The sequence below is a fragment of the Mobula birostris genome, chromosome 21, assembly GCF_030028105.1.
Source record: "Mobula birostris isolate sMobBir1 chromosome 21, sMobBir1.hap1, whole genome shotgun sequence".
NCBI classification, from domain to species: domain Eukaryota; kingdom Metazoa; phylum Chordata; class Chondrichthyes; order Myliobatiformes; family Myliobatidae; genus Mobula; species Mobula birostris.
Window position 1 is genome coordinate 62,310,484 of NC_092390.1, and position 13,108 is coordinate 62,323,591.

At 41.5% G+C, this 13,108-nt stretch overlaps 1 protein-coding gene across 3 annotated transcripts in view; it reads left to right on the plus strand.

Moving 5' to 3' along the window:
• The window catches only part of ccdc172 (coiled-coil domain containing 172), a 58,773-nt gene extending 45,955 nt beyond the window's left edge, over window positions 1-12,818 (plus strand). For 2 of the 3 annotated variants that reach the window (XM_072239805.1, XM_072239807.1), the window contains 3 exons: window positions 2,328-2,430; window positions 10,446-10,533; window positions 11,353-12,818. In XM_072239805.1, the coding sequence (XP_072095906.1) occupies window positions 2,328-2,430; window positions 10,446-10,533; window positions 11,353-11,400 (239 nt within the window). In that variant the 3' untranslated portion in view covers window positions 11,401-12,818. Of the gene's footprint in view, window positions 1-2,327; window positions 2,431-9,436; window positions 9,471-10,445; window positions 10,534-11,352 lie in introns of those variants that run through there. The other variant, XM_072239806.1, reaches the window with a different exon arrangement.
• Window positions 12,819-13,108: the final 290 nt, after the last annotated feature.

Here is a 13,108-nt window from a genome sequence, read left to right on the forward strand (position 1 = left end):
GCGTGCAGAAAGGGCATTGAGCTAATTTGGGAGCAAAGCAAAACAGCCGTACCTAATGTCTGGTTTCACTTTCTAGGAAGTAATGGCCTACCAACCCTGCTAAAGCTGTTGAACATCTGATTGCAAATCTGACTTGAATCAGAATTGTTTTCTCACTCTCAAAAAATAGCCTTCTGTAGGTCGTACTTGGATTTCTTGTATAGTTCTGGATCATCAGTCTTGAATGGCACTGATCTAACCCTCATCAGACTACAAATCTCCTGGTTCATCCACAGTTTTCAGTTTGGGAATGTGTGGTATGTTCTCAAAAGCACACACACATCCATATATTTCTTGATGAAGTCGGTGACAACTGTGACATATTCAGATTCATGAATCTTGTCCAGTCCTTTAAGCACTCCTCCTCTTCAATTGACTATCCCTTCTTGATCCTCAATACTGGTGCTGCAGTCTTTAGTTTCTGCCTATACATTGGGAGTAGAAGTACAGCCAGGTGACTGGACTTTCCAAAGTGCATGTGTGGGATGGCACAGTAAGCATTCTAGATGGTGGTATTACAGTGGGCAATTATGGTGACTCCTCTGGTTCCACGGGTGATAGGATGGTGATAATTGTTGAGAGATTTCTTCAAACAGGTCTGGTTGAAATCCCCCACAATGATAGGGAAGGCATCCGAATGTGCTCAGCCACTCCAGTGCCTGCCTGATGTTGGCCTGAGGTAGAATGTACACTGTACCAGGATGATGGTGGAAAACTCCCTTAGTAGATAAAATTTTGACATTTAACCGCCAGATGTTCTGGGTCGAGTGAGCATGATTGAGACAGAACTGCCACATCTGAACACCACAATGAGTTAATCATAAAGCATATCCACCACCTCTACCTTTAAAAGACTGAGATGTCCTGTCTTTACCAAGAGTTACGAAGCCATTGGACTGAAGAACTGTGTCTAGGGTCGCCAACTTTCTCACTCCCAAATAAGGGACAAAAGTAGCAGTCAAATATGGGACACTTGTGTTTACCCTGAGAAAGACTACCATGACCATGAAGCCCTGTGTGGGAAGCTGTGTGCACATGCATGTACGTGCTGATTTTTTTTTCTACAAATCGGTTTTAGTTTAATCTTCTCAATTCTGACACACTGCACATACATTATTTCTACTTTATATAGGCTATGTATTTATCATATCATTCCTGCTTTTACTATGTTAGTGTTATTTTAGGTTTTGTGTTATTGGTATGATTTGGTAGGTAATTTTTTGGGTTTTGGAACACTCAAAAAATTTTTCCCATATAAATTAATGGTAATTGCCTCTGCGCTTTACACTATTTCAGCTTACGAACGGTTTCATAGGAACACTCTACCTTAGCAGGGGAAATACGGGACAAGGGCGGTCCCGTATGGGACAAACCAATTTAGCCCAATATACAGGATGTCCTGGCTAATATGGCGCAGTTGGCAACCCTAGCTGTGTCCAAAATGGCGGGCCTGAGCTATATTTCCATGAAGTTAGCTACACAGCAGTCCCTAATGTTCCTCAAGTACTGCAATTTTGCTCTGATGTATTCAACTTTATTTTCCAGAGATTATGCATTTGCCAGCAGGATAGTTGGGAGTGAGGGTCTAAGGCCTCAATGTTTCAAACGTACCTGGACCGGGTGCGCCTTCCCCAATTCCATTTACTTAAAGAGGAACTGCACTCATGATGCAGTCCGCAGTTGAAGATCCGCCAATGTCGCTAGATTTGAGTATCGATAGATTTTTTTAAAAATATCTTAAAACAATGTTGCTTACTGAAGTACCCATGGCTGTGACAGGATTTCAGCTGCAGTAGTCCTCTATGGGAATATTTGATGATTCCCATCAGAGCTGTATGCAAAGAGCTGTTACATATCGGTGCCATCTTCTGTTGGTCTGAATAGTCTGTTAAAGCTATTGTTGTAAATTCAAACAGCAGGAGGCCATCATCGCAAAAGTCCAGAAGAGTCTGGGCTGGTTTCAATAAGACAACATTATTGAGTTACTGTTTAAGTTAGTGTGACATAAAATAGAACTTATTAATCTCTCACATATTGTAATGAAAGGTCTTTGGTATCAAAAGCAAGGAGATGGAATCCAGATCAGGAGTGATTGAACAGATTGGTTATATTTGAGGCATGTAGTGTCACCTGCTGTGTGGATTGTCTGTTTCAGTCAAAAGCACTGTAACCTTTGATTTCTTCAACTGATTTCAGATTTACACAGAGGCATTTCAGTTCTACATTATTTGCCCTCTGATTGTTTGTGGGTTTGTTAATAGAGGTGAAAATAACATCTTATTTTTCAGGTCTTGAAGATGAGGTTGCTGCAGTTACTTTTAACTCAAAGCTTTTGGAAACAGAAAGATTAAAAGTATGTCAAAAACCTCAAACAGATGATGAGATTTTACGGTATGTCCAACTTGGATTTAATTATGTATACGGGTATATTATTGTTCATACATTTCCTGAATTATATATTGTAGGATTTTATTAATAATATTGGAGTTCCCATATCTTGTAATAAGTTAATTGACAGATTTTAACTTTTTTTTCTGGTTCATTCATGGCATGAAGCTATTTCAGAAAAATATATTACTGTTTAAGCTGCCATTGCTACTCAAGCCCTAATTATCCTTCAGCCATTTTCTGAATACACAGTACTGGCAATGAGCCTGGCGCTGTTGTGCAGGAGGGAAGGAGGGAGAAGAGAAATGCGATAGTTGTAGGGGATTCCATATTCGGGGGAACGGACAGGAGATTCTGTGAGCCTGATAGAGATACCCGCATGGTGTGTTGCCTCCCAGGTGCCAGGGTACGAGATGTCTGGGATCGGGTCCTGAATATTCTGAAGGGGGAGGGTGAGCAGCTAGTTGTCTTGGTACATGTTGGTACCAATGACATAGATAAGACAAAGGAGGAGGTCCTGAAGAGAGATTTCCAGGAGTTAGGAAGGAAGCGGAGAAGCAGGACCTCCAGGGTAGTAATCTTGGGATTGCTACCTGTGCCACGTGTTAGCGAGGGCAAGAATAGTAGGATCAGGCAGATGAATGCGTGGCTGAGAGACTGGTGCAGGGGGCAGGGCTTCAGATTCTTGGATAATTGGGATCTCTTCTGGGGGAAGTATGACCTGTTCAAAAAGGACGGGTTACACCTGAACCTGAAGCGGACCAATATCCTGGCGAGAAAGTTTAATAGAGCTGTTAGGGAGGGTTTAAACTAATTTGGCAGGGGGATGGGAACCGGAATGACAGAGCGGAGAAAGGGGAAAACTGAAATAAATCTAAGATAGTGAGCAGTAAGGATGTCAGGAAAGACAGGCAGATAATGGGGCAAATTTGTAGCCATTGAGATGAGATGCAGTGCAATAAAGTTGCAGTGAAATCAAAGCGAAAAATACCAAATACTGGTCTTAAGATGTTATACTTAAATGCACGCAGCATAAGGAATAAGGTGGATGATCTTGTCGTACAGCTACAGATTGGCAGGTATGATATTGTGGCCATCACAGAGACCTGGCTAAAGGATGCATGTCTCTGGGAGCTGAACGTCCAAGGATACAGAGTGTATCAGAAGGACAGGAAGGTAGGCAGAGGGGGAGGCGTGGCTTTATTGGTAAGAAATGATATTAAATCATTAGAAAGAGGTGATATAGGATCGGAAGGTGCAGAATCTTTATGGGTTGAGCTAAGAAATTGCAGGGGTAAAAGGACCCTGATGGCAGTTATTTATAGGTCTCCAAACAGCTGCAGGGATGTGGACTACAAATTACAAAAGAAATAGAAAAGGCTTGTCAGAAGGGCAGTGTTATGATAACTGTGGGGGATTTTAACATGCCAGTGGATTGGGAAAATCAGGTGGGCACTGGATCTCAAGAGAGGGAATTTGTAGAATGTCTGCGAGATGGCTTTTTAGAACAGCTTGTTGTTGAGCCCACTAGGGGATCGGCTGTACTGGATTGGGTATTGTGTAATGAACCGGAGGTGATTAGAGAGATTGAGGTGAAGGAACCCTTAGGAGGCAGTGATCATAACATGACTGAGTTCACTGTGAAATTTGAAAAAGAGAAGCCGAAATCTGATGTGTCAGTATTTCAGTGGAGTGAAGGAAATTACAGTGGCATGAGAGAGGAACTGGCCAAAGTTGACTGGAAAGGGACACTGGCGGGAAAGACGGCAGAGCAGCAGTGGCTGGAGTTTATGCGAGAAGTGAGGAAGGTGCAAGACAGGTATATTCCAAAAAAAAAGAAATTTTCGAATGGGAAAAGCATGCAACCGTGGTTGACAAGAGAAGTCAAAGCCAAAGTTAAAGCAAAGGAGAGGGCATACAAGGAAGCAAAAATTAGTGGGAAGACAGAGGATTGGGAAGTTTTTAAAACCTTACAAAAGGAAACCAAGAAGGTCGTTAAGAGGGAAAAGATTAACTATGAAAGGAAGCTAGCAAATAATATCAAAGAGGGTACTAAAAGCTTTTTCAAGTATATAAAGAGTAAAAGACAGATGAGAGTAGATATAGGACTGATAGAGAATGATGCTGGAGAAATTGTAATGGGAGATAAGGAGATGGAACTGAACGAGTATTTTGCATCAGTTTTCACTGAGGAAGACATCAGCAGTATACCGGACACTCAAGGGTGGCAGGGAAGAGAAGCGTGCGCAGTCACAATTACGACAGAGGAAGTACTCAGGAAGCTGAATAGTCTAAAGGTAGATAAATCTCCCGGACCAGATGGAATGCACCCGTGTGTTCTGAAGGAAGTAGCTGTGGAGATTGCGGAGGCATTAGCGATGATCTTTCAAAAGTCAATAGATTCTGGCATGGTTCCAGAGGACTGGAAGATTGCAAATGTCACTCCGCTATTTAAGAAGGGAGCAAGGAAGCAAAAAGGAAATTACAGACCTGTTAGCTTGACATCAGTGTTTGGGACGTTGTTGGAGTCGATTGCCAAGGATGAGGTTGCAGAGTACCTGGAGGCATATGACAAGATAGGCAAACTCAGCATGGATTCTTTAAAGGAAAATCCTGCCTGACAAACCTATTACAATTTTTTTGAGGAAATTACCAGTAGGCTAGACAAGGGAGATGCAGTGGATGTTGTATATTTGGATTTTCAGAAGGCCTTTGACAAGGTGCCACACATGAGGCTACTTAACAAGATAAGAGCCCATGGAATTATGGGAAAGTTACATACGTGGATAGAGCGTTGACTGATTGGCAGGAAACAGAGAGTGGGAATAAAGGGATCCTATTCTGGTTGGCTGCCGGTTACCAGTGGTGTTCCACAGGGGTCCATGTTGGGGCCGCTTCTTTTTACTTCGTACATCAACGATTTGGATTATGGAATAGATGGCTTTGTGGCTAAGTTTGCTGATGATACGAAGATAGGTGGGGGGGCCGGTAGTGCTGAGGAAATGGAGAGTCTGCAGAGAGACTTGGATAGATTGGAAGAATGTGCAGAGAAGTGGCAAATGAAGTACAATGTTGGTAAGTGTATGGTTATGCACTTTGGCAGAAAAAAATAAACGGGCAGACTATTATTTAAATGGGGAGAGAATTCAAAGTTCGGAGATGCAACGGGACTTGGGAGCCCTCATACAGGATACCCTTAAGGTTAACCTCCAGGTTGAGTCGGTAGTGAAGAAGGCGAATGCAATGTTGGCATTCATTTCTAGAGGAATACAGTATAGGAGCAGGAATGTGATGGTGAGGCTCTATAAGGCACTGGTGAGACCTCACTTGGAGTACTGTGGACAGCTTTGGTCTCCTTATTTAAGAAAGGATGTGCTGACATTGGAGAGGGTACAGAGAAGATTCACTGGAATGATTCTGGGAATGAGAGGGTTAACATATGAGGAACGTTTGTCTGCTCTTGAACTGTATTCCTTGGAGTTTAGAAGAATGAGGGGAGACCTCATAGAAACATTTCGAATGTTGAAAGGCATGGACAGAGTGGATGTGGCAAAGTTGTTTCCCATGATGGGGGAGTCTAGTACGAGAGGGCATTTACTTAAGGATTGAAGGGCGCCCATTCAGAACAGAAATGCGAAGAAATTTTTTTAGTCAGAGGGTGGTGAATCTATGGAATTTGTTGCCACGGGTGGCAGTGGAGTCAAGTCATTGGGTGTATTTAAGGCAGAGATTGATAGGTATCTGAATAGCCAGGGCATCAAAGGTTATGGTGAGAAGGCAGGGGAGTGGGACTAAATGGGAGAATGTATCAGCTCATGATAAAATGGCGGAGCAGACTCGATGGGCCGAATGGCCGACTTCTGCTCCTTTGTCTTATGGTCTTATGGTCTACTTTTAGTAAGTTATTCTAGGACTTTGATGCTGTTGTGCAATGAAATTTTAGTAATTTGCTCGAGGAAGAGGATGTGACTGATTCATTACTTAGCTTCGACAATACACCACCTGTAATCTAGAGAGCAGTGAAATATCTTGGACAACAATTTAAGTTATTTTTCTTCAAACCTGTGTGATAGTTGTTAATCATGGTACAATTACTCCTACCTCTACAAACTGTGTGGCAACCGGGTGGAACACAGTAGCGTGGTGACTCGCTTAATGCTCGTACATCACCAGTGACCCGGGGTCAATTCTGTCTCTATCTGTAAGGAGTTTGTATGCTCTTCTTCATGATCACGTGTGTTTCTCTGGATGCTTCAGTTTCCTTCCACATTTCCAATGATGTATGGGTTAGTAGGTTAATTGTTCACATGGATGTAATTGGGCGGTGCAGACTTAAGTTGACAAGACCTATTACCGTGCTATAGCTCCAAGTAAAAATAAAATAGGTGACTCTAAACACAGAAGATTGTTTTGCCAAAGGCCACAAGTTCTTGTTGTTTGAACTCACTCAGTGATTCAGCACCCCTTTGCAGGATGGGGTGTTCAGTCCACTCCACTGCTGTCAAGGGAAGGCATAAGTACTGTACATCCATACTATTTACAACTTAACCTTGCAGGTGATCAACAAAAATTATCTGGGGTTTTCAATCTTTATAAAACTTAACAGGAAAAATTTACCTTTATTATTTTGACAATATTTTCTTTTTCTTTCATATAATTGAAAATGACTTATTTATTGTTTGTCATTGACCATGCATCCTCAAAAAATGTGATTAGTTATCTATCTGAGCATTTTGCAAGCCATATGTGTGGCATTTATAAAACCAAGTACAATCAAAAGTTGATGTTTGTATTTGTAGTAACTTCTACTTTGAAAAAGGCACACTCGACAACATCATGCCCAAGAAACAACTTTATCTTGAACTTCAAAATCGTTATGTACATACAGAGGCTTTCACAACCCGTGCGGCATGGCAGGCACATTATATACAAAAACCCACCGGAAGTAAAAAAAAGAAAGTAAAACCCCCCATTATCCTAATTAGTATTAACTTACTTTTAATAATGCTCACATTACAACATTTCTCCCCCTTTAAGATCCACATTCCCCAAATGTAAAAACTAGGAAATAAAAACAGTGGTGTTATTAACTTGCATACCCCTGAAAACTTATACTAGTATCTCAGCAATCGTTTATCAATACAAAACATCTGGAAAACATGACAGATTCAACATTCAATCTAACAACAAAAAAAAAAACTGTCCCGTCAAGGATTCAGTCTGTCAGGAGGTTTACGAGTGCGCTGTGATCTGCGCACTACCCCTGGTGACCCAGCAGGCACAACTGGTGATGGTGCTTTGGGTGGGTCTGGTGTTGGGGGCATGAGAGGGGTCTGTGTGTCTGCGTGAGAATGTCTATCCTCTTCAGGGAACCCCGACCCCTCTGCCAGCATCTTGCCCTCTGGCAAAGTCACTGGTGGACATGCTTCCACTGTACTGTCTCACTTTTGCCTTCATGTCCGGGCGCAGCAGGTCCAATCTTGACTACCATCAGCATCCCGGTGGGAGTGCGGACAGTCGTAGTCTGTGGCATGAGGTGGTATTTAAACAGGAAACATGAAAGCTGAATGCTAAGAGAGTGCCGTCATCCGCTTCAGGCTTTCCTTCACTGTCTGAACAGGCAAACCATTTGAGGCTGGGTGGAAAGGGGCCGTCTGAATGTGACAAATGCCATTCTGCTGCATGAACTCACTGAACAGCTCACTGGTGAACGTCGGGCCATTATCAGTGATCAGAGTGTCAGGCAACCTGTGGACTGCAAACACTTGTCTGAGTTTGTCTATAGTTGAGGGGGCTGTGATGTTGCTCATGATGTGAGCTTTGATCCATTTAGAATGCACATCTACCATTACAAGAAACATCTGCCCCATAAAAGGGCCAGCAAAGTCCAAATGTAGCCTAGACCAGGGGTGGTCTGGCCACTCCCATGGATACAAAGGAGCTGGTGGTGGCATATTCTGATTAGTCTGACATTGCGTGCATGATTTTACCTTGTTCTCCAGATCCCGATCCATTCCTGGCCACCAAACTTAGGATCTTGCAAGGCTTTTCATTTGAGATACTCCTGGGTGAGCCTCATGAATTTCCTCCACAATCTGTAAATGGCCAGGGGGAGGCATGATGACCCTCGCCCCCCAGAAAATGCAGCCACCCTGCAGGCTGAGTTCTGTCTTGCGTTTGGCAAAAGGCCGTAGTTCCTCTCCTTCCATGACTCTGGACCAACCTTGTAAAAGAAAAGTCTTGACTTCTGACAGGACTGGGTCCCTCTCTGTCCACTGCTTGATTTGGGTCACCTTTACAGGCGTCTCTGACAGCCTCTCCAATGAAAACAGTCTCTGCAGGCACATATGTAAAACAGGTGTCTCAGGTGAAGGTAGTCCACTCAGTGCATCAGCATTAGCATTATTCCCACCCGCTCTGTACACTATAGTGTACTGGTAGGCTGACAGTGTAAGAGCCCAACGCTGTATCCTCGCTGAGGCTAGCGGTGGGATGTATCTAGTCTCACTGAACAGGCTCATCAGTGGTTTATGGTCCGTATAAATTGTAAATGCGCGTCCATAAAGATACTGATGAAAGCGTTTGACTGCAAAAACAATGGCCAGACCTTCTTTGTCTAGCTGTGAATATCCCTTCTCAGCAGCTGTCAGGGTACGTGAAGCAAAATCAATAGGCTTCTCTGAACGGTCCTCCATTACATGTGACAGAACTGCCCCGATTCCATAGGGCGAGGCATCGCATGCAAGGGTGATCTTCTTGTCTGGGTCATAGTGAACAAGCAGCTTCTCTGAGTGGAGGAGTTCTTTCACTTCCTTGAAAGCTTTCTCCTGCTCTTCACCCCATTGCCACTTAGTGTCATTGTGAAGCAGCTTATAGAGTGGGGTCAAAACCCTTGAGACGTCAAGAAGAAACTTGCCATAATAATTCACCATGCCCAAGAATGATCTGAGTTCCGTGACGGGCTTAGGGCTTGGGGCTTCCTTAATAGCTCTCACTTTGTCCTCCACAGGGTAAAGCCCCTCAGCTGTGATCTTGTGTCCCAGGTAAGTCACACTGAATGCCAGGAACACACACTTTCCACGTTTCAACTGCAGCCCTGCGTCTGAGAGCCTCTTCAACACCCGTTCTAAATTAGCCAGATGCTCCATCTTCGTAGCCCCTGTGATCAAAATACCATCAAGGTACACTGCTACGTGTGGAATCCCCTGCAGCAAAGTGTCCATTGTCCTTTGGAAAATGGAAGGGCTGGATGCCACTCCAAACACCAGGCAATTGTACTTGAATAATCTCTTGTGGGTACAATTTAATAAAATTGATGCACTATCAATTACTCCAAAAGACTGGAAGTAGAGCAAATATTGAAAGGCTTTTATTAACAGCAAAATGGGTCTTGTCCCTGCTGAGTATCTGCCCTGGACTGAGAGGAGGAGCAGTGGCACAACTGCCTTTATTCAGGGATCTGTGGGAGGAGCCACAGGAGCAGTCAGCAGAGGGGCTTATCCAGGCAGGTAACCCAGTTACAACATATATGGTTTACCACAATTAGAGAAACACGTGACAAGAAAAGTGAGAAAGCATGGGAAGAATACTTCCTTGTTGACTCAGAGTGAATCTGCTCAGTCCTTCCAACTCTGCCTAGTTCAGGCTAGCACCATTTGTTCCACTTTATAGTGGGGCGTGGATGAGATAGGAAGAAGAGAAGGCTAGGTGCTCCATCCAGGTGAAGGCAATAGCAAACGTAAAGTTCTTATCACAACAGTTGCTAGAACTTTGAGGTTGGGTCTTATCACTTGTCCTTTGGCTTTGACCAGAACTATTAGGCCATTATTTCAAGTCTTTACTATTAAGCAATATGGTTTGAGATATCAGTGTTTTTGGGAGGTGTGGAACATGAAGACCAGACTGAGAAATTTTACAACCTTGCTGCAAATGTGCAGTTTTATCCAGATATTATAGGCAAATATTTAATTTTAGAAAGATATGTTTTATGTATTGTATAAGGAATATTTCTGTTTCAGGTTAAAGAAAGAATTGGAATCACACAAAATCGATGATTTGGAGAGTGTTTACGAGACCCTTCGAAAAGAGATACAGACCTTGCAATTGGTAAACATAGTCATACTTTATTGATCCCGGGGGAAATTGGTTAAATGTAGTTTAACAATGGAACAACATAAACAATGGAAATGTAGTTTTAAAATATTGTTTCCACTTTAATAAATGCTATTATTTTGTTTTATGATTTAAAATGAGTTACAGCCTGTTGGTCTCCCACCCAATTTAGGACTTTAATTTGAAGACCAGTCCTATTTTTTCCATTATATCTTGAAACTAATTGAATTATGGCCACTCTAATAGAAGCTATCATTATACCCAACACTACTACCCCACCATTTCTGTACCCAGATGATTAATTTGCCCCACACATAACCAGCAATTTATAGTATATGAATGCAACAGTAATCTTGCACAAACCATAGCCCAGATTCTACCACCTTATGTTTAATGATAATTTGTTAAACTTCCATGTTTCTATAATATCAATACCATTACATACAAAACAAAACATTTGTTAGTAAGTAAAAATTCTATCTCATTTTGTTCATATGCTGATCAAATTTTCAATTCTAGTTTATTTTTCAGCATGCATTGCACATTAAAAAAATCTTTCTTGTCATGTCTGGTGACACTAAAGTGTTTCTGTGTTTGCTTTCTGTAATTACAAAAGTAAGAAATGTGGTGGCACTTGCCGTGTTTCAGTGGCTGTTTATTCTTTGCTGTGACCAGTGGGTCAAGTTGTCATTTAGGAAGATAATAGATAGCACACTGCTCTGGATCATTTGGTCAAATGAATGGGAATGATCAATGCTGCTGGACAGAAGAGAAAACTAGCAAAATCTATAATATCCCACTATGTATTTTCAGAAACTATCACAGGACAACCATCCACAGAACAAGTCTCATATTTCATAATGGACTGCATCTGATTCTGCAAGCACTGTGAAATGAACAAAAAACACACTGGAAGACACATTATGAATAATTTGAGACTCTAAATATGAACACAGTTTTCAAAATTAAATTTAAAATACTGTTAGTTCTTTTTCATTCACATTGTGATTATTAGTTAAAGATTAATTTAAGGTGGGGGGTTATATGGGAGGCAGGGTTTAAGGGTCGGCACAACATCGTGGGCCAAAGGGCCTGTATAGTGCTGTACTATTCTATGTTCTATTAAATACAATGACTCTTTATTATTTTTCAAAGCATGAGCTCAGCCACAATCAGAAATATACTTCAGTTTACAGTGAGAAAACTGCTGTTAAATGTGTTTGCCTTGCCTCCTAGTTGAATTACTAAAGAGTCTCTTACTAAATATCTCAAAATGTAGCCTGATCAGTTTTCTCAAGTGGAACATTATAGCAGTATTGAGGGATATTATTCTGGATTTTAATTTTGGTTCCACTCACAGATTAGTTCCTGCTAATATTATGTTTTATGTGCAGAAGTAAGTTTAGAAATAAATTAGTTTGTAGGACTGATTTCAACCCACTTCTGCTTCCCCAGAGAACACAGAGTGGGAATTGTATGTTCAAGGGGTTTATGTATCCTTGAGACTCTGCATCCCTTCATAAAAATACATAAAGACTTGGCCTCCACTGCTGACCTAGCGTAAGGTTAAACCTGGTCTGGGTGGAGAAGAACACATTCAAATAAATGGGGCAAATTAATAAATGGGAAATTATACAGTATGTAGTTTTTATTTATTGGTTTCAATGTTTTTAATTGATCCTTAGAGTGTGAAAGTGGTTTTGGGTATTTTAAAGTCTCGAGTGTTATTAACTGAATGTCAAAGGCATTCACTCACAGTACAGCTGGCACCTCTGACTACTTGCCTTGACTTTCAGACACAGAACCTCACTGAAGGACAAGACAGTTCTGCAAATGAAGCAGACTGTCTGTGCTGAGACAGTGCCTATGCTATACTGAATCAGATAAAGTTTGTCACACAAAGGCCTTTTCCAATCCTGCCCATTCTTGGAAATGAAGCTACCTAATCCCATTTTACAGCTCTAGCTTTAGAGGCCTGCAGGTACACATCCAAGCATTCTTTAAAACTGATAATAGTTTCTGTATCGAACTTTCAAACAGTGATTCAGGAAGAGCATCTCCCCCTCTGCCATTAATGTCTGAGTGGATATTGAACCCATGAACACTACTTTTTTTTATTTCTGTTTTTGCCCTTTGTTTAATTTAACTATTTAATTCAAAGATTCAAAGTGGATTTATTATTAAACTATGTATAAATTATACAACCTTGAGATTTGCTTGCTCACAGACAGCCTCAAAGCAAGAAACCCAAAAGAACCCAAGAGAAATAAAACAACAAATCATGCAAACAATTGAAATACATATATTTTTTTTACTATAATTCAGTTTTTTCTATTGTGTATTGTATTGTACTGCTGCCACAAAGACAACAAATTTTACGATTTATGCCGGTGATATTAAACCTGATTCTGATTCTTCTGATATATATAAAAAAAAGTAGAGAGCCCCTGTTTTAGAACTTGGTAATTTCTGCCCAATGGAGGGGGAGCAGAGGGGAGTATCTGGGATGGGTGGGGTCTCTGATTATGCTGCCTGTTTTACTGAAAGTGTAATGTGTAGACAGAGTCCA